At 41.4% G+C, this 20,857-nt stretch overlaps 2 protein-coding genes across 9 annotated transcripts in view; one reads left to right on the top strand and one right to left on the bottom strand.

Annotated features, from left to right (window-relative positions):
* The window catches only part of FANCC (FA complementation group C), a 216,873-nt gene that overhangs the window by 65,302 nt on the left and 130,714 nt on the right, over positions 1-20,857 (top strand). For all 8 annotated transcript variants that reach the window (XM_033236621.1, XM_033236616.1, XM_033236618.1 and 5 more), the window contains 3 exons: positions 178-420; positions 2,337-2,421; positions 9,058-9,152. In XM_033236621.1, the coding sequence (XP_033092512.1) occupies positions 256-420; positions 2,337-2,421; positions 9,058-9,152 (345 nt within the window). In that variant the 5' untranslated portion in view covers positions 178-255. The remainder of the gene's footprint in view (positions 1-177; positions 421-2,336; positions 2,422-9,057; positions 9,153-20,857) is intronic.
* LOC117098266 (histone H3.3A-like) lies at positions 16,149-16,949 on the bottom strand. Its single transcript, XM_033236627.1, has one exon. It carries the CDS (start codon positions 16,873-16,875, stop codon positions 16,465-16,467), a length of 411 nt encoding a protein of 136 aa, XP_033092518.1. The 5' UTR covers positions 16,876-16,949; the 3' UTR covers positions 16,149-16,464.

Below are 20,857 nucleotides of genomic sequence, written 5' to 3'. Positions count from 1 at the left end.
TGGTAAAAATTGGAGCTCCAGCTGGGTGACACACTTGATAACAGTTCAAAGATGACTCCAGGATAGAAGCCATGCTATTTTAGTTCTTCGTAATCCCCCATTCACCCATCAGTGAGTTGTGAAGGCTCTGATAAAAGAGCCTTTTAGAAATGCTTCCATTTGTTCCCTTTCTTACAGATTTAATGTGTGCCCAACATTTCCTTCAGTGCTGGACAGGCTGCTGTGAAGGGACATCACCTTTTCCCTTTTTCCAAGATGGCTCAAGATTCAGTAGATCTTTCTTGTGATTATCAGTTTTGGATGCAGAAGCTTTCTGTATGGGATCAGGCTTCCACTTTGGAAACCCAGCAAGACACCTGTCTTCACCTGGCTCAGTTCCAGGAGTTCCTGAGGAAGATGTATGAAACCTTGAAAGAGATGGTAAGTAGTGGACCAAAATAATGAAATTATTTTCTGACTTCAGGGACTCTGCCAGATTTCACCAAGACAGAATGCCACCCGGAGTCAGGACTTGTGGTGTTGAGTGAAGTGCCAGTGGATTAGGAAGACAGATTACTCAAGAGCTGGCTTCCTAGTCTCCGATTTATTATATTATTTTTTTTTTTGAGACGGAGTCTTGCTCTGTCGCCCAGGCTGGAGTGCAGTGGCCGGATCTCAGCTCACTGCAAGCTCCGCCTCCCGGGTTCACGCCATTCTCTTGCCTCAGCCTCCCGAGTAGCTGGGACTACAGGCGCCCGCCACCTCGCCCGGCTAGTGTTTTTGTATTTTTTTTAGTAGAGACGGGGTTTCACTATGTTAGCCAGGATGGTCTCGATCTCCTGACCTCGTGATCCGCCCGTCTCGGCCTCCCAAAGTGCTGGGATTACAGGCTTGAGCCACCGCACCCGGCCCAATTTATTATATTATTATAATTTCTTCTTGAGTAGCTGTATTGTCACATGAGTCTTCCTGACCAAACAAGTTGTTTTTAAATAATCAAGATTTCATGCTTGTTGTCAGGTAGTAAATGGGATTCTTTTAAAGGCCTTCGTGTCCCTTGAATGTTGGAGAATTTGCTACATGCTTAACCTTTCCTCAACCCTCTTCTCAAGTGGGCTGTCCTAAGAGATGATAAATATTACGATTTCTTCTTATAAATGTAATACTTTTTATAAATATTAAGATTTTGAGTATCTTTACTATCATTTATTATTTTCAAAATTTACTATATTTTCATTTTGATGTTTTATTATGATATTTTTATGATTTAGCACATGTTTATATATTATGAGCTAGTATTTTGTATTTAATTTCAAAATGAAAAGCAAAATTGTCACTTAACAAAGTGTTCTTGTATTAAGCTTTTCTTCCTGGAATCAAAGAGTAAGTAGGAAATTTGAAGAATAATTTGTATTGGTAGTATGAGTTCATACGTCTTTAGAAACTATAAGGAAAGATACAGTCTGTGCAAACAACCAATGCTAATTTAAAAAAATTTTTTTAATGAGACATATGGAATTTGACCTTTATGTGGTCCCAAAACGTCTGGGACCAGCCTTGATGCTGGGCCATGTGTGAGACGTTTTGCCACAGGAGCAGAAAGTGCCCGTTGTGTCAGCTTGCTTGCACCTTATCCTAGTTTGCTTTTATTTCTGAGCTTTTGTGAAAGGTAACAAGTGGAAAAAGGTCCAGTTGTACAATAGCATGCATGTGTGTTTTTAAATCTATTTGGTTGATCCTTTTTCTGTTTCAGGGTTTAGATTGTTACAGCCTAAGTATGATGTCATTTGCCATACAGTAATCACAATAGTAATAAACAGAGATATATACATTTATGCTTTGGCTGCTTTTATTTCTTTTTACAAGTTCCAGAGTCTCGTCCCTTTAAACCTTCTTCTTTGAAATAGTCTTAGTGGAGTTGAGTTCGTTAGAAACTCTTATGTTTCTTATTCTCTCTTACGTTAGAATGAAAAACCAGGATAAAGATGTGGGATTATATAGTTATTAATCACCAATAATGTGTTTTCAATTCTTAAGCAGTCTTTGTTATTTTTAAATAAAGAAGCCTTTATTGACTATTAAGTATGAGTAGAATTAATTTTGCAACACAATTGATTTTATCTGTGTCATACATCTTAGTTTGGTGACCTCGTTTAAGGATGAAGTAAGGTGGTTGGTTGCTTTTTAAACTTTATTTGAATTACTTACCTAAAGATCTTCTCTAATCTTTTTTTGCTTACTTTTAAAAATGGTATACTAAACAAGAAGCATTCAAGCTCCCTCAACCTGTAATGTCAGTTCAGTCTTTCTGAGTTGCATAATGCTTTTACTGACCAAAATTTATTTTTCTTTCACAGAATTCTAATACAATCTTTGAAAGATTCCCCACAATTGATCAACTGTTGGCAAAAGCTTGTTGGAATCCTTTTATTTTAGCATACGGTAAGAATCCAAAATGTGTCCTCTCAAAATATAATCTTTGCATTGTTTCACAGAGGCTTACATTATGAACCTTTCTCCTATTTTTTTTTTTATGGAACAACTTATCAAATGTATTCATTGTTCCATTACAAAGATGGCCTCCTGCACTGTTGTCCAGGTATGTGTGTGTAGGTTTGTGTAGATACACACACACACACACACACACACACACATGCACGCACCATGTAGATCTTCAGGAAAATAGAGCTCTTTGTATTAGAGCACAGCAACTCCTAGATGATTTAAATATCTATTTTTGCCTGTAATCACTTTCATAACTTCATTTTAAATTCAATATAAAATAGCTATACTAATGATACTGAGTTAATTTTGTTTCACGGTTTCATAACTCACACGCTGTTTCCATGTTGTAAAGTCATTCTTGAGAGTCTGAGTCCTGCCGTGACTTTGCCTTTGGCGTTGCCGCTGTGACTTTATTTAAGGGTGCCATTTTGGTTTTATCCAAGGTGGAGATGAATGTGGGGGCACTTAGGGGAGGTGTTCCTTCAGCAAGCTCCTGTCTGCTGTCCAGTCTCATTTCCTGCGCCATCTTCCACAGCTGCACCTCATGGTGGTAGCCGGGTCCTGTTACTAACAGTGCCTGAAGGCCCTTTGTGGCAGGATTCCTTTCACACTCATTCTGCTTTGAAATAGCCTCACTGTGCTGAGGTAGGAGCTGCTGGGGGTGTCTCCATGGCCTCCAGCATCTCCCTGTAATGCACTTACGTCACTGCCTGATGCCCTGGAAGACAGCATGACTCTCGAGAGCAGGAACCGCGGTTTTAGTTCTCCTTGTCGTCCTGGGGCCTCCCAAGGAGCATGGCTGAGGTTTGCTTTAGATTGACTGTATTATTAGCTAATGTAATATTTACTTTTAAGGTTTTTTAAAGTCAAAGACTAATTGCATAATGTAATGACATTAGAACCCAAAATAAAATGAATATTCCCCTTTGATGTTGTAAAGAACCCTATAGTTTCCCATTTCTAGGCTGTCGTAGTCATTATTGGAAGAGATGTGAACTAGGCGGGAAAGGAACAACGTGGGTGTTTAGTCCTGTGAGCAGGCGTGCATGGACGCCCACACACTCGGCCTCCCTCATTCTGCCCCACCCTCGTATGTCCATCCTCCTTGCCACTTACACCTCTTTCCCCAACCCCTAAACTTCTTCAAGTTCTTGATTCAAATGGCAAAACTAGTGAGGCAGCAATGTGTTTGCCCATCAGGGCCACCTTACCTGTCCTTGGTTTATCTATTGCAGTTAGGTCAGTGTTGAGTCTCAAACATCTTTGACCAGAAATACATTATGTATATGTGTACGTGTGTGTATGCGTATGGATATGCACACACACACACAGTGAAACACATCTCATGAAAGAATACATATAATAGCACCCCCCTTTGACTTTCTGCAGTTTCAGTTACAGTATAGTACAATAAGATATTTTGAGAGAAATGGAGAGATCACATTTACGTAACTTTTTTTTTTTCTTGAGACAGAGTTTAGCTCTTGTCACCCAGGCTGGAGTGCAATGGTGACATCTCGGCTCACTGCAACCTTCGCCTCCTGGGTTCAAGCAATTCTCCTGCTTCAGCTTCCCCAGTAGCAGGGATTACAGGTGCCTGCCACCACACCCAGCTGATTTTTGCATTTTTAATAGAGATGAGGTTTCACCATGTTGGCCAGGCTGGTCTTGAACTCCTGACCTCAGACGATTCGCCTGCCTCGGCCTCCCAAAGTGTTGGGATTACAGGTGTGAGCCACCGCACCTGGCCTAAGGGTTTAACAAGGACAACAATATGAGAAATCAACTGTAACAATACAGTGTAGTACATAACTTTTATTACACTATGTAGTTTCAGTTGATTTGTTGTATTGTTGTCCTTGTTAATCCCTTACTGTGCCTAGTTTATAAGTTAAACTTTATCATAGGTATGTGTGTATAGGAAAAAAAACACTGTATTTAAGGTTTGGTACTGTTCTCAGTTTCAGACATCCCCTGAGGGTCTTGGAACATTTCCCCCATTGATAAAGGGGGACTACTGTATTATTATTCTGTGCAGTCCATATTCACTATGCTGTTCATAGTGAGTGGTGTTCATGACCTGATACTGATTTCATAACCCTTGATGCTTCTTGACCAAAAGTTTGAAGAACATTGATCTAGGCCAATATTGATGGCAGGAAAAAGGAAAAGAAATTGTTGAATGACCTTCGTTTAAAAGCAGTACCCATTGTTAGGGGCTTCATGGATTTATTAACTGCTTTTTAGAAGGAAAGAAATTCTACGTCCTTTTAATGTACATGGTGGATGTAATACGTCCTCAAGTCAGAAGTGTGAGAAACACGGGGAGGTTTATGATGTAGTGTGAGAGGCATTGCTCACTTTGAGTTGGGCACTGTTCTCTGTGGACTACATAATGGACCTAATTAATTCTTGATGACAGTGTTGCAGGGTAGAAAATTATGGATTAGAGTCAGTGAGTCACTTTCCCTAGAATACAACACTAAGAAGAGCCAGAACCCCACTCCTCGTGTGACTTTAAAGTCCACCTTGCTGTAACGTTCTGTCCCTGTTGGATCACATCTTGTGACTGAAGTGTTCCAGTCTTGGCATTCCCACTAGCCAGCTTCACTTGCACATACATATTCATTCAGCACGCATTTACCAATTATTATTATTATTATTTTGGAGATGAAGTCTTGCTCTGTTGCCCAGGCTGGAGTACAGTGCCGTGGTCTCGGCTCACTGCAGCCTCCACCTCCCGGGTTCAAGGGATTCTCCTGCCTCAGCCTCCTGAGTAGCTGGGACTATAGGCATGCACCACCACATCCAGCTAATTTTTTGTATTTTTAGTAGAGACGGTGTTTCACTATGTTAGCCAGGATGGTCTTGATCTCCTGACCTCATGATCCGCCCACCTCGGCCTCCCAAAGTGCTGGGATTACACCACACCCAGCCTATAAAGTGTGTTTTTGTGTGTGTGTGCCAGCCCTTAGGAAAACGCGGCTCACCGTCTCTGCCCACTGGGAGCTTCCAGTCAGGGAAAAAGAGATACTTAAGCAGGTCAGCCTGACTCAATGTAATGGTTCTCTGATGGGAGTAGCAGTTGCTGAGAGGAAAGGAGGGTTTCTCAGGAGAGACCCTGCTGGGGCAGACTTGAAGATGTGATTGTCTGAGACAGGGCAGCTGAACTTGTGGGGTCTCACATTTCTTCTTTGTGAGAGTAGGAGTTCAGACTGATTTACCCTGGTGTCCTTGAACTCGTATCTATCATCTTTCCTTAGCACCTTATCTGCATTACCTTGGCCCCTCCGACAACCAGAAACAAATTCTCCATCCCTTTCTGTCTCAGCGCTCATGTTACCTTTTGAACTGCTCTTAAATTTCAGTTTCCTATTGAGGTGTGCCCTGGCTCTGAGCTCACAGAGGTGGCTGAACAGCACGAAACCCCGTGAGCAGTCAGATGTTGCATGTGTTGTCCCTGTTGTTTCACTGGTTGGGCATTTTCTTCCTGGAAGGGATCTTTTCTTACGGTTTTATAATAACAAAATTGCTCTTTTTTTTTTTTTTTGAGATGGAGTCTCGCTCTGTTGCCCAGGCTGGAGTGCAGGGCGTGATCTCAGCTCACTGCAAGCTCTGCCTCCCAGGTTCACGCCATTCTCCTGCCTCAGCCTCCCGAGTAGCTGGGACTACAGGCGCCCGCCACCGCGCCCGGCTAATTTGTGTGTGTGTGTTTTTAGTAGAGACGGGGTTTCACTGTGTTGGCCAGGATAATCTCGATCTCCTGACCTTGTGATCTGCCCACCTCGGCCTCCCAAAGTGCTGGGATTACAGGCGTGAGTCACCATGCCCAGCCCAAGAGTGCTTTTTAATTACAGTAAAAGCAAACTGTTTTCATCATGGAAAAAAGTAAGTAATACGTAGTGTTCATGGAGAACAAGATCAGAAAAGGGTATTAAGGAAGGAGGAATGATTTAGAAATGAAAAGATACTGAAAAGAGAAGAGAAGAAATTGATAATAATGGAAAGTTAGAGAATACCTTTTTATTCGGTGATGTCCTCAGCGTAAACATATTGCCTTCACCTTCTGAAATTCTGGTCCATTGCTTCTAACTCTGCCCTCATGATTAAGCATGACAGCTGTTACTTCTCTTCTTCACTATTCGCTCTCTATTTCTGTATAACAAGTTTCCGCCAAACTTAGCAGCTTAAAACAGTGAATATTTATTGTCTTAAACATTTGCTGCCTTCATACTTCATAGAATTAAAATTTAAAGAATTGCTTTAGCTTTTATGTGGAATTTCAATTCCAGATATCAAAAAGTAAAATATAAGGTGGCAAGTGTATATTGTTATCTTCCTTTCCTTTCCACTCATTTTTAGAATCCAAATTTACACTAAGATGGACTGTCAGCAACTGTCCCTGCAGTGAATCCCAGGCAGTTTCCCATCTCACTTAACATGCCTTGTGGGATGCTCCAGCCTGAGTTCAAGGCCTCCAGGGTAGAGTCTGACAGATGCCAGCCCCTGGAGTGAGTGCTGGTGGCACTCATGAATAGCAGTCTGTGGCTCCTGTTTGTAAATTGCCTAAGCAAAGCAAGCCGTAAGCTCATTAGCAGTGCATTTCAGTGCACTGACTCTGGGCACGGAAAGTCGCCCCCTAGAGGTTGGGTGGAAGTTTCTCTGGCTCCTTCTCTTTTTTTATTTTTTGGGAGAAAAATAAGAAATAATATACTGTTTGAACTAAGTTTGTGCAATCACTCCACACCTGGGGAAACTCCCAGTTTTGGGTATTCTTTTAGATTTAAGCTTCATAAACTGACATTTCCTTTTTTCCTTTTTTTTTTTTTTTTTTGGTGGTGAGTGTCTGGTGTTTGGAAATGATCCCCATCAGATTACATTCCTTTTTAACAGCCTGCTGCATGTGTAAGGATGTCACTGGGTGCATCTGTCACACTTGCTACATGAAGCTAGGTAGAATTTCTTCTAGTATTTAAACTATGGGAAGCATAACAGTCACATTTTTAATTAGTGGCATTGGTTCAGCCTGAAGAATCTTAGGATCTTTAGTGGTTAAATTATACGACTCTTGAAATGAACTGATCTCAGGCAAGCCAGTGCTTTATAATAGTTTATTTGAACTCATAAAAACTAGGGGAAAAAATGAATGGCCTCAGAATAACCCCTGATAAAGTTTTTTCAGAGATGCTAGTTATTGGAAAAGCTTAAGCTATATATGTTCACGGGAAAAAATGGGTTTAAAAATTACTGTTAGCAATCTTTAGTTTGTGGATAAAAATACAGAAGTCGCTTACTAGAGTTGGTATTGTTCTTATTTCTTTGTTAATGAAGTCCTTAGAAATGCTGGGTTTTGGCCAGGCATGGTGGCTCATGCCTATAATCCCAGCACTTTGGGAGGCCATGGCAGGAGGATCACTTGAACTCAGGAGTTGGAGACCAGCCTGGGCAACATGGTGAGATCCCTTCTCTACAAAAAATACAAAAATTAGCCGGGTGTGTGGCACGCACCTGTGGTCCCAGCTACTCAGGAGGCTGAGGTGAGAGAATGGCTTGAGGCTGGGAAGTGGAAGTTTCACTGAGCTGAGATCATGCCACTGCACTCCAGCCTGGGTGACAGAGCGAGACCGTGTCTCAATAAAAAGAGAAAGCTTGGGTTTATTAGATTACAGAAGATGAGGCGGTAGAGAGGACTGATTCTGGGCACCGGGTGTCTTGGCTTCACCTCCATGGCCTGGTAAAGTCTGAAGTTGCTTTGCCCTAGCTCGGGTACTGACATCTTCAGTTTCTAGGCCTCATTTTTGTTTCTTAATTGTGTTATACAATCTTCAGCTGGAATAGACTCAGTCACCACAAGAGGAAAAAGAAAGTGGTTCATCAAGTGGATGTTTCTGCAGAATGTAAGATTTCAAAGTTCAGATTTTTGTTGCATGTTTGGTAAAGTTTTGTATTTTAAACAATTTACATTTTAGAGTAAAGGAGCATGTAAGAGACTTCTATTTTTATCCAAAGCACTTGGTACTAAAAATATTTTTTAAAACAATCCTTTTTATTAAATTTATTTTTAACAAGTGAAGATATTTTGGCAAATTAGAAAATTAAAAGATTAAATCAGAAATATTGGCTACTCACTGCCTGTAACCATTAAGTTGCCTTAGAAAGGTCGAAATTACTAACCGCTGGAAATGTGAAAACCTGATCATGAGGAAAGCCCAGTTCTCTGAGTTCTTTCCATCCTTCTCATTTGGCTTTAAAAATTGCTACTGTTACAGAAAGGAAATTGACCACACAAGAGTTAAGTGATCCCAAGGCCACAAGAAGGAAAAAACTCCACAAAGTTAAGCTTAGGGAATTCTGAAGGACAGCTAGGAGAGCGAAGATAGAGTGAGGGAAAATATTCCTGTCAGCAGAAAGAGAATGTGCAAAGTATGGTGGTGAGAAAGCAAATGTTACATTCAGGGATACTTGTACTGTGAACTTAGTAGTTTGAGATTTTCCTAAATATAATGTTTAAAATATTTTTATATTGATTATTTTTTCTGCTTGATAAAACTTATTAAGTTTTCCTTTTTGTAGATGAAAGCCAAAAAATTCTAATATGGTGCTTATGTCATCTAATTAACAAAGAACCACAGAATTCTAGACAATCAAAACTTAACTCCTGGATACAGGTAAGAGAGTAAATCTTGCTCAGCACTTCTTTGAATTAAATTGATTATTTAAAAGTGCTGCTTAAAAAATTGTTGGGGGGGATCCAGTTCTATGATGTTTTAGAAACTTTTTCAGACATACCTTTCACTGTTACATTATCTTGCTTTTTCAAGAGATTTCAATTTTGCTTGACTGTGAATTCCAAAAGATATAATTCTTTAGGGTGAAGACCTAATGTTGAGTGGTTTTGAAAAGCTTCTTTCAGGTGATTAATGTATTCCGTTTCACTCTAACAATTGCTATCCTTCAAAAAATTGTTTTTTCCTGCCAACCTGGTTTAGATTCCTTTCCATGTGCTTCCCTGCCTCTCTCAAAATCTGTTTTGTAGTAAAATGAAAATTCAGCAGTGCGGCGGGAGCAGCACTCTTTATTTTGTGTCCCGAAGTTGGCGCCTGGGCCAGCGTATGCACAAACTAGATCTTGGTGCTGCGTGGCCTCTGCTGCTCACGCTTTGCAATTGGCTACCTACTGTGCTAGTCCAGATAGCTGACAGCTTCCTAGATTTCCCTGTCTGCTTCTGCTTTCTCCCACAGGGCAGGCGTCAGGTGGCGCTGTGGTGAAGCTGGGCTGCAGCTGCCGTCATCAGCAGCGCATTAGCTGTTCTTTTCTGTTCCCCACACTGCCTTCTGCAGCAACCCCAGGACTTGCTGGTGCCGGTCAGACTCCACTTAGTATGCATGTAGTTCAGGTTAGCTGCTTAGCATTATGAAATCGTCCAAACAGATGAGTGCATATGGTTTTGTCTGTCAGTCTGACTGGTGAGATCGTTACATTCACTGCTTTTTATGATTTCTTTGTTTTAGACAAAATTGCTAACAGAGATGATGAAGACTGTATTTATATTTTTCTGTTTGAAAGAATAGAAGGGAGTCAGAGGGATTGGGCAATGGACAGAAAGAATACAAACTTTAATTGGAAGGAAAATTAATGTAAGGAACTGAAGAAAGGAACGGATAAGTAGAATTAGGGAAGAAAGAAAGCGTAACAAGGCCTAAGAAACAAAATAACATATTTAGTCCTTAATTGTTTTAATTGTTGCTTTTATTGAGTATTTGATACTTTAATGCATATTTAGCATATAATTTTGCATTAGATAGCTCATTGAGTCCTGAAGTAGGCCATCTAATGAAGTGTTTTTAGCGTGACTGGGTTAACTTTCTTCATTTAACTCATGACTTTATTAGCCTATTTAAAAATTTCTAGCCTCACATTTTATTCTGTGTTTTCTTTGTTTAATACTTTATCTACTTATTAGTAGGTACTTATTAAGTATAGTTCAGGGAGTGAAAACACTTAATCTGTGCCTTCAGGGAATTCCCACACTGGTAACCAGGTCACTCCAGGGTAGCATGGTTGGGTTATGACTAGAGCTGTGTTTAGGTATGATGGTGACGTAGAGGGGGACACTTACTTTGACATGGGGGTTTGGAGACATTTCCTGGGGCAGGTAACGTGTTAATTGAATTCTGAAGGACAGCTAGGAGAGCAAGGATATAGTTAGGGAAAATATTCCTGTCAGCATAAGTAGACTATGCAAAATATGGTGGTGAGAAAGCAAACATATTCAGGGGACTGCAGGTGCTTAGGTGTGCCTGGAACTTGGGGTTTTGTGGAGTTGGTGATGAAGCACGAAGCCAGAGAGACTGGCAAGTACAGTCCTTGCATATGGCTATAGAAGGTTTTTATCTTGATGGCAGTGGGGCAGCCACCAGAGTATTTAAACAGATCATGCCTGGGCGCGGTGGTTCACACCCGTAATCCCAGCACTTTGGGAGGCCAAGGTGGGCCAAACATGACGTCAGGAGATCAAAACCATCCTGGCTAACATGGTGAAACCTTGTCTCTACTAAAAATACAAAAAATTAGCCAGGCGTGGTAGTGGGCGCCTGTAGTCCCAGCTACTAGGGAGGCTGAGGCAGGAGAATCTCTTGAACCTGGGAGGCAGAGGTTGCAGTGAGCTGATACCATGCCACTGCACTCTAGCCTGGGTGACGGAGCAAGACTCTGTCTCAAAAAGAAAAAAAAAAAGTCAGAGAAATCATGTCGCCAGTGTGAGTTTTAGAGACTAACAGCAAAAGGAAGTTGGTTGAGAAGAGGCCAAGGATAGACATTGGAAGCTATTGTACTGATAAGTTGAGAAACTGGGAGGGCCTCAAAGAAATGGAGGAGGGGGCCCGATTTATAAAATATTAATAAGGTGAATACCCAGCAGGTATAATGGCAGATTAAATGTCGATACACTTAGGCATAGCTGGAAATGTCCAGAGAGCAGGTGAGTATCCCATTCTCAGGGGAGCAAGCTGATTTGCTGGCAGAGGGTTGAAAGTCAGCCACCTGTGGGAATAGTAGAAGCCTTAGGTGAGGTGGGTGCTAGGACAGGGGCCCAGGAGAACTGGAGAGAGCCTTGGGAGACACTGACCTTAAGGGGAAGTGGAAGAATGATTGATGCTGCAGAATACAAGGAGGGGTCCAAGAAGTAGGAGAGAAGCAATGGAGAATTAGTGCACATCCATATCTAATGCCATAGAGCAGCGCCGTCTAGTAGGAATAAAATACATGCTGCATAGATAATGGTAAAATTTCCAGGTGCTGCTTTAAGAAACATAAAAAGAAATAGTTAAAATTAATTTTAAGAAGATATTTTACCTAATTCAGTATATCCCAGATACCATCGTTTCAACATGTAATCAATATTAAAATTACTAATGAGATTATAATCTTTCTCATGATATATCTTTGAAATCTAGTGTGTGTGTTACACTAACACATCTACGTGTTGTATCTTCATTCAGACATTAAATTTTCTTTGCAAATTCTTGATCTGTATTTAGATTTTATAAAATATAGGGTTGAAAAAGTAGATTCACATACCCAAGTTGTTCCAAGGAATTTTATAACTGAATCAAGTATCGGTGTTTAAATTAAAATTGAATTAAAATTAAATAAAAAGTTCAGTGACTCCCTGGTGCTTACTGCACTGCAGTGCTCTGCAGCCACATGTGGCAGGTGGCCACTGTGTTGGACAGGGTGGCTGTGGAGCATAAGGCAGAAGGGTTGAGAAATGCTACTTGGATTCAGCCACTGTCAGCAAAGACTCGATGAGGAGAGGTTTGGTGAGAGGTGGAGGGGAATAGCCAGATTGCTCCAGATTGAGAAATGACGGGGAGGTGAGGAAGCAGAGATGATAAACTTCACTCTTTCAAGAAGCTTGGCGGGAAAGGAGGAAGGACTTTGGCAGTGAAGGAGGTGATAGCCAGACTAGGGTGGGGTGGGCTGAAGTGAGCAAGTCCTGAACATGCTTTACATTGAGATGAATGTGCGGGTAGGGAGCAGGTGAGGATATGGGAGGTTGGGAAAACGGTTTCCCTCCTTAGTTACCAAGCAAGCCTGAGCTAAATAACATGAACCGATAAAACGATGTCTGAGAACATACTAACAATCAACTCTTAACAATTTATTGTTAACATATTAATTATTTAACTCTTAACTCTAACGCTAATTACATTGCCCATCATCAGTCAGTACATACATAATCTCACGTTGGCCATAAATGCAGCAAGATAGAAGGTAGTCTGTAGGTTGGTTTGTAAATCCGTTCACATCTCGGGTGCACTTGATTTTAGCTTGGAGGTGATATTTTCTTCATGGAGGTTTTAGAGTGACATGGTACACGTTAAAGATGTGTACCTTGTCATGCAATATCCTTGTAAACATTATAATTATAAACAGCCATATTTTAATGTTTGCTAATTCATTCAGCAAGTATTTATTAGGGCCTGCCATGTGCTAGGATGTTCTAATTGTGGTAATAAAATCTTGGGTCAATCTGTGGTGTTGGAGCATTACAAGTATGACTGAAGTACCCTAAATCGAAAACTAATAATTTCTACAGTAAATTACAAAATTCAGTAAACATTCAAATTAATTAATAAATTTGAAAATGGCAGACTGAGTTGTATTTTCAGCACAGAGAAAAAATGGTCTGTTTGACCCTTGACATGTTAGCATGTGTTATATTGGAAACACATTAATAAAACGTTTTGGAGTTTTACTGACAACCTTGAATGTGCCGTCATAGAGCACTGCCTCAACAGCTCTTCTTACAGTTCAGAGACGAAGTTCTGGGACTCTTTCATGTATTTTGGGAATATGTGCTCTTGAAAAACGTAGTTTTACTGGTGAATCCACTGAACAGATACTTTTTGAGCACCCACTGTTTGCCAGGCACTACTATAGAGGCTGAGGATACAGCACTGGACCTAGAAAGACAGTCTGTTCTCAGATGCTACAATAGATGGGGAAGGTTTCCAGGGCCTGCCAAATGTAGGAGGATGCCTGTCTTCTCTGGCAAAACCCTGCCACTGTTATGTTTTATTCTGATGAAGCACACACACACACACACAACAGAGTGCCGGGAACGGAGATCCGAAGGTGGTGTCTTCTATCTGTGTTCCCTTTCGAAATGAAGCACTAAGCAATATCCAGATAGCTTCTGTCCTCTACTCCGTTCTTTTTCAAAAAAAACTTAGATTTAAAGATCTAACAGACTTACACAAAACATAAATGCCAAGCGTAACAAGTTGTGAAAGATCCTTGTAATCACCACCCGAGGAAATAGAACAGAACATTGACTGCTTCTGGATGCCCCTGCCCCCATGTGCCCCTTGTTGCTTTTTTTTTTTTGAGATAGAGTTTCGCTCTTGTTGCCCAGGCTGGAGTGCAATGGTGCAGTCTCGGCTCTCTGCAACCTCTGCCTTCCGGATTCAAGCGATTCTTCTGCCTCAGCCTCCCAAGTAGCTGGGATTACAGGCATGTGCCACCACGCCCAGGTAATTTTGTATTTTTAGTAGAGATGGGGTTTCTCCATGTTGGTCAGGCTGGTCTCAAACTCCGCACCTCAGGTGATCAGCCCACCTCAGTCTCCGAAAGTGTTGGGATTACAGGTGTGAGCCACCATGCCCGGCCACTTTGTGCCTTATTTAATAAATTTTTCTGCACTCCAAGGTCATAAAGTTCTTCCATATTATCTTCTAAGAACATGTTGGTTTGCTTTTCCCATGTAAGTCTGTGATCCACCTGTAACTTTTGTGGTATGGTGTAAGGTAGTAAGTAGTCCGCTTTCGTCTCGTTTGCACATTGATATCCCATTGCTTGGCACCGTTATTGAAAATCATTTCCCAGTGATCTGTGGTGCTACCTTCGTCATGCATCAGGTGCCTTGGGTGCACAGGTGTGATCCTGAATCTCTCCATTGTTTTTGTTGTTTATCTTTGGTATTAATCTTAGTATCAACTTGACTGGACACAAGGTCCTGATGACATTACTCTGTGTGTTTCTGTGAGGGTGTCTTGGGGTGAGATTAGCATTTAAATTGGTTGACTGAGTAAAGCAGATTGCTCATCCCAATATGGGTGGGCCCTATCTCAGGGACAGGCCTGACTAGAACAAGAAGGCTGACATTCCCCTGAGGAAGAGAGAAGTCCTCCTGCCTGAAAGCTTTTAAACGGAGACATTGTCCTTTTCCTGCTTTCACACTCAGACTGAAGCATCACCTCTTCCTGGATCCACAGCCTGCTGGCCTTCTGACTGAAACTATACCAGTGACTCTCCTGGTTATCTGGGCATCGGCTCTCTTGGGTCTCTGACTTGCTGGCTACTGTAATGGTGTTAGCTGATTCCTTATCATAAATACCTGTGTATGTGTGTGTCTATCTCATTGGTTCAGTTTCTCTGGAGAACTCTGACAAATATACTATCTTTATGTCAGTTCCACATTGTCGTCATTAATGTGGCCTTCTAAGTATCTTGCTCTCCAGGAGGAAGTTCTTCCATCTTGTTCTTCATCAAGACAGCCTTGGCTAATATTGGAACTTAGCATTAACTGTTACATAAATTTTAGAATGTGTGTGTCAGGTTTCACTAAAACACAAAATAACTTGTTGGCATTTTGATTGGCATTGTAATTAGTCAATTTGGTGAGAATCTCAATGGCCACTATCCTCTAAGGCAAAATTGGTTTTTCTCAGTTTTGTGTACTGTTATTAGCAAATTGAACAGTACCTGGCACAGTATAAATTTTTGAATGAATTAATGAATATATGATATGAATAAATGAATGACAAGTTGTACAAATTTATTGTTTCAGATAATCTTCCTGATAACTTTGAAACATTTTTGCCAACATTTAATTAGCATAACCTTTTAATGAGGCTGATGATTAGCTTGCAGAAGTATCTGTGTTACCATTTCCCAGTTTTCTTAGGTTGCATTCATAGTGGTATTTTTAATCTCTGACTTCTTTGCAGGGATCCTTTGAAGCCAGGTGTCCATCTGATGGTTCCTTAAGTTAGATAGCATAATCAGCAGACCTTCCTTACTGGTCACGTGGAAACCATAATGCATATCCTGAGAGGAAGTGGGAACTGGAGTGGCTCCTGCCAGCCCTCTGTGAGGTGGAATCCCCACCCTTCCCTCAGGGTCCCACTTGGACTACTTGTGACACATGACCATCTAACATCTAGACTGGCTAAGGTTGTAGTGCAAGTACATTTGTGAAATATTAATAAAGCTTGATTTCTTCTTACATATAAACATTCTAATGTTTTCACATCTCAGTGGACTATCTTGTGCACTATTTGGAGTACACACCCCAACTTTATTAACCAGTCATAAATTTTGGTAAAATCCACGCTACCTTGGTATATGCAGCTTCTCTTCACCTTTTCTCAACCCTAATATCTTTCCATTTTCCATTTTTGCACCCACATACCATGAAGGCCACTCCCTGATCTTTCCAGATCCTAGCATCTTGCTGCACTGGCTCCAGACATGCCAAACCTATGCACAGATTTGTACTTGGCAGAAATTTTCTTTCCTCTCCTTGGAATGGTTTTTTTTTTTTTTTTGCCGTCGATAAGAAATTTACTTGTTTTAAAAAAATCCAAATGCTGGCATTGTCCAGAAAAATTTAACAGGTTTATTTATAATTATTATAAAGTTGAACCGCTGAAACTTGTTCACTGAAACATTTTAACTTGCATTAATGCTTTACGCCTCTGCATTTATATTAAAAATTCACACACAAATGAAAATGGAAAAACTGCCAATACCTGATTTCTGTCCCCTATTTTTCCACTCGCAATCATATACTTAGGTACCTTTTGACCCCATGGAAAAAAAATATCTAACGTTCAGAACTACCAATAACAGGAAGAAGAGAATTTTTTTTTTTTTTTTTTTTGAGAATGAAATGTTTCCCATCATAGTGGATTCTTAAGCACGTTCTCCACGTATGCGGCGTGCTAGCTGGATGTCTTTTGGCATCATTGTTACACGTGTGGCATGGATAGCACACAGGTTGGTGTCTTCAAAAAGGCCAACCAGGTAGGCCTCACTTGCCTCCTGCAAAGCACCGATAGCTGCGCTGTGGAAGCGCAGATCTGTTTTAAAGTCCTGAGCAATTTCTCGCACCAGACGCTGGAAGGGAAGTTTGCGAATCAGAAGTTCAGTGGACTTCCGATAACGTCTAATTTCACGGAGCGCCACAGTACCAGGCCTGTAGCGATGAGGTTTCCTCACCCCTCCAGTAGAGGGCGCACTCTGGCGAGCGGCTTTTGTAGCCAGTTGCTTCCTGGGTGCTTTACCACCGGTCGATTTGCGGGCAGTCTGCCTTGTACGAGCCATGGTACAGAGACCTCCTTACTTACCCCCCTTCTCCTTCGGCTGGAGCTCGGCGAGCGAGAGGCGGCGCGGCGGCGGCTGCGAACACCTGGAATGGTTTTATGCCCTTACTAGCCTGGCTGAGATATGGAAACGTAGGGAAATAATTATTGTTCAAGTTTGAATGGCAATTTAAAAGGGAAAATAAGGTGGTTAGTGAAAAATAGCAAAGGCAAGGTGAAATTCAGAGACGAGGCTGGGATGTTAGCGATTCCTCTTCTACAGCTCCATCTACTGTTTTTATTACTTTTAAGTAACAAACACATTACTGATATTTTTTCCTACCTATGTTCTATTTGCTTGACTTTCTACAACCTCAGGGTGTTACTTTTTTAAAGATTAATTGATAATTGAATTTTTGTATTTGCCTGTATAGGGGATATTTATTCATTGTTTTTCCAGTATCCATCTCCCCTCCTTTCCCACCTTCGTAATAGTACCCTGAATTTCCCAGCTGTGCATGATTCATTCTGGGTGAGAGGTATCTTATGTGGCTCCTGGAGTGGGTCCTACCTGGCTTAACCAACACTGCTTCTCTGTTCCTCTGGCCACAGTGGTTGGTCAAGATAAGCCCCATCAAGGCTGGTGAGATTCAGGGCTGTAACATTTGTTTGCAAGATTGGGAAGTGGATTGTGTTTTTCCTGATGAGCATGAATTGTAGCACATAATCCCTGAAGTTGCTTTTGGTCATGTGGAACCGTGAGATCAGAGCCTCTCTGGAAATGGAGTTAGTCCCGACAAAACATAGCTGAGAAAAAGAGAAAGAGAAAACAGGTCATATTCACCTTGTGTGGACCCTGGATCAAGTCTTTCCCAGGCATAAATGCTCGAATTTCTTCCCTTTTCTATTTGAGCTGTTCGGTTCAGGATTTTGTTACTAAAAGCCAAGAGCATTTTGAAATAATATTGTTTGGGGCATTGAAAAAACATTTCTTTGAAGGTTTTTGAAACTCAGGGACACATGGACACAGTTGCGGGAAAAAAAATCTTATGTATTCAAGGATTTTATGAATAAATAGTGAATTTAACAAAGTACTTTCAGTTTCTTAAAAATTGCTTTAATTTCTATTTGTTTTTTCACTGCCATTCATTGTAAAGATATATGCATTCAAGAATGCAAGAAGGATATGCATCCTTCTTCCCAGCCTCAGTTAATTTTACTCCTTTGCACAATCCGGAAGTGAGTTCATAATATATAAGTTTATCACTGATATGGTTTGGATCTGTGTCCCTACCCAAAACTCATGTTGAATTGTAATCTCCAATGTTGAGGGTGATTTGGGCTTGGTGGGAGGTGATTGTATCATGAGGGTGGTTTCTCATGAATGGTTTAGCACCATCCCCCAGTACTGTCTTTATGATAGTTCTTGCGAGGTCTAGTTGTTGAAAAGTGTGTGGCACCTCCATTGTTTCTCTTGCTCCTTCTCTGGCTGCGTGACGTACGTGCTCCCCCTTCACCTTCCACCATGCTTATAAGTCTCCTGAGGCCTCCCCAGAAGCCAAGCAGATGCTGCAATGCTTCCTGTACAGCCTGTAGAACGATGAGCCAGCTGAAACTCTTCTTTATAATTACTTTATAAATTATTCATTGCCTCCATTACTCAGTCTCAGGTATTCTTTATAGCGATGTAAGAATGGACTAATACAGTCAGCTGACACTCATTTCCATGGTGGCTGAAATGGCACAAACACAACAATTGGAGGTCATCACAAGATCTTGCCAAAAGAGAGAGTGGCCTTCAAGTAATACCTTTATTCCATGTTATAATTTACTAAATAATAAAGGACTGGTATATAAGTTTCTTTTTAAAATATCCCTCTCTTTGATTTGCACCCTCACAAGAATTCCTCTTTAGGTTAATCACGAACTCTATTCTCCACACTTGGAACTTTCAAATATAGGATTGTTGCAGAACTTTTCCCTAGTTCAGCTAAGGACGGGGTTCTTTATTCCCATGGCCATGAAAATTCAGGCTTGTAGACAATTTGAATGGTGAGTGAGAATGGGTTTTATTGGGTAAAAAGGAAGAAAAGGGACTCTTGCTAGACCAGAGTCCCTGCTGGAGTGCTTCCTGCCTGCCGTTCAAATCCCAGGTTCCTCACAGGAAGAGGAGGGGCCAGGTGCCTCTCTGCTGCAAATGTTGTGAACCTCCTAAGGCTCCACCACAGTCAGTGGGCAGGCTGGTTGGAGTTTCTCCAGGGACCCCTGTCACCTGGCTGTCTCAGTATGACCTTGATGTATCATTGTTAGGAAACGTGTTTGCAATCACTGTTGAAAAAGTAACATAGGTTAGGTATTTTATGGACTTGGTTTTTACTTTCTGCAAATATTGCATATAGACTATCTCAGAAAAATAAAACAGAAGGATAAACTCATGGTCTAAATAGTATTTGGTATGACAGTGGAATTCAAAGGTTCATACTTGAAATTGAATCTAATGCAAGATCAGACTGGTAAAATGGAGTGAAGTTACAAAAAGAAATCTGACAATGAGAGGTGAAGCCAGCTGGACTTCCTGGGTCAAGTGGGGATGTGAAGAACTTTTCTGTCTAGAGGATTGTAAACGCACCAGTTAGTGCTCTGTGTGTAACTAAGGATTGTCAACGCACCAATCAGCACTCTGTAAAAATGGACCAATCAGGGCTCTGTAAAATGGGCTAATCAGCAGGATGTAGGCGGAGCCAAATAAGGGAATAAAAGCTGGCCACCCCAGCCAGCAGCGGCAACCAGCTCGGGTCCCGTTCCACGCTGTGGAAGCTTTGTTCTTTCGCTCTTCACAGTACATCTTGCTGCTGCTCACTCTTTGGGTCTGCACTACTTTTATGAGTTGTAACACTCGTGGCAAAGGTCTGCAGCTTCACTCCTGAAGTCAGCGAGACCACGAACCCACCGTAAGGAAGAAACTCCGGACACATCTGAACATCTGAAGGAAGAAACTCTGGACACACCATCTTTAAGAGCTGTAACACTCACCACGAGAGTCCGCAGCTTCATTCTTGAAGTCAGTGAGATCAAGAACCCACAAGAAGGAAAAAATCTGGACACGATAAGGTTAAATAATTTTGCATTGGAAACTGTGGTTCTTTATTCATCCATGGGCTAGATGCAACACAGAAAGTAAGGTATGTGCTTCCAAAGATTTCTCACCCCTGAAACCAGCCTTGAGCTCTGGCAACCACTCACCGGCATGAAGAACAGTTAGGCTGCACTCCAGGTGGTGGCGTGACTGCACTACAGCCGCACCGTACGGCTGGGACCCTGGCCCCTCAGGCCTCTTTCACTAGCCTCCAACTGCTGAGGATGGCACAGGGCTGAGTCTTCACTGTGGCTTTAAAGAAATACCTGCATTGATTTCTGAATGGCAAACTTAAAAAAATTTTTTTGTGTGAAATAATTAAGGAAGCAACCATTTAAATAGGATTTGTCAGCTTTTCAAACATTATATTCCACAGAATTGGGCCATGTCTTTTTGTTCGTGTTCTTTTTGTTTTGTGTTGTAACACATAGCAGGCACAAAATAAAAAACTACTGAGTGGTTAAAATTATGTTAAAGTTTAATAATTCAGAATTTTTTCCCTTCCCTTTTTCTAAAAGGTAAGACTACCCAGAATTTTGTTTTATTTTGAAGTGATCTGTTACAAGATCACTGGAAAAAGCCATGAAAGAATTATAAAGTATGTGTGTGTGTTTGTGTGTGTACATGTGTGCACACATGCACTGACAGGTCCTAAGCCTACATCTCCAGGTCGAACCTTTCCCCGAGACCCACATTTTCTTTTTTTTTTTTTTTTTTTTTTTTTTTAAGGCAGAGTCTCGCTCTGTCGCCCGGACTAGACTGCAGTGGCCGGATCTCAGCTCACTGCAAGCTCCGCCTCCCGGGTTTACGCCATTCTCCTGCCTCAGCCTCCCGAGTAGCTGGGACTACAGGCGCCCGCCATGTCGCC

The sequence above is a fragment of the Trachypithecus francoisi genome, unplaced genomic scaffold (assembly GCF_009764315.1).
Source record: "Trachypithecus francoisi isolate TF-2019V2 unplaced genomic scaffold, Tfra_2.0 Lachesis_group16, whole genome shotgun sequence".
NCBI classification, from domain to species: domain Eukaryota; kingdom Metazoa; phylum Chordata; class Mammalia; order Primates; family Cercopithecidae; genus Trachypithecus; species Trachypithecus francoisi.
The sequence above is the reverse complement of the archived record's forward strand: the minus strand, read 5'-3'. Positions and strand labels throughout refer to the sequence as shown.

What these genes read in the sequence shown, in the direction of transcription:
- LOC117098266 (XM_033236627.1), bottom strand. Translation starts at nt 16,875, where the DNA reads ATGGCTCGTACAAGGCAGACTGCCCGCAAATCGACCGGTGGTAAAGCA.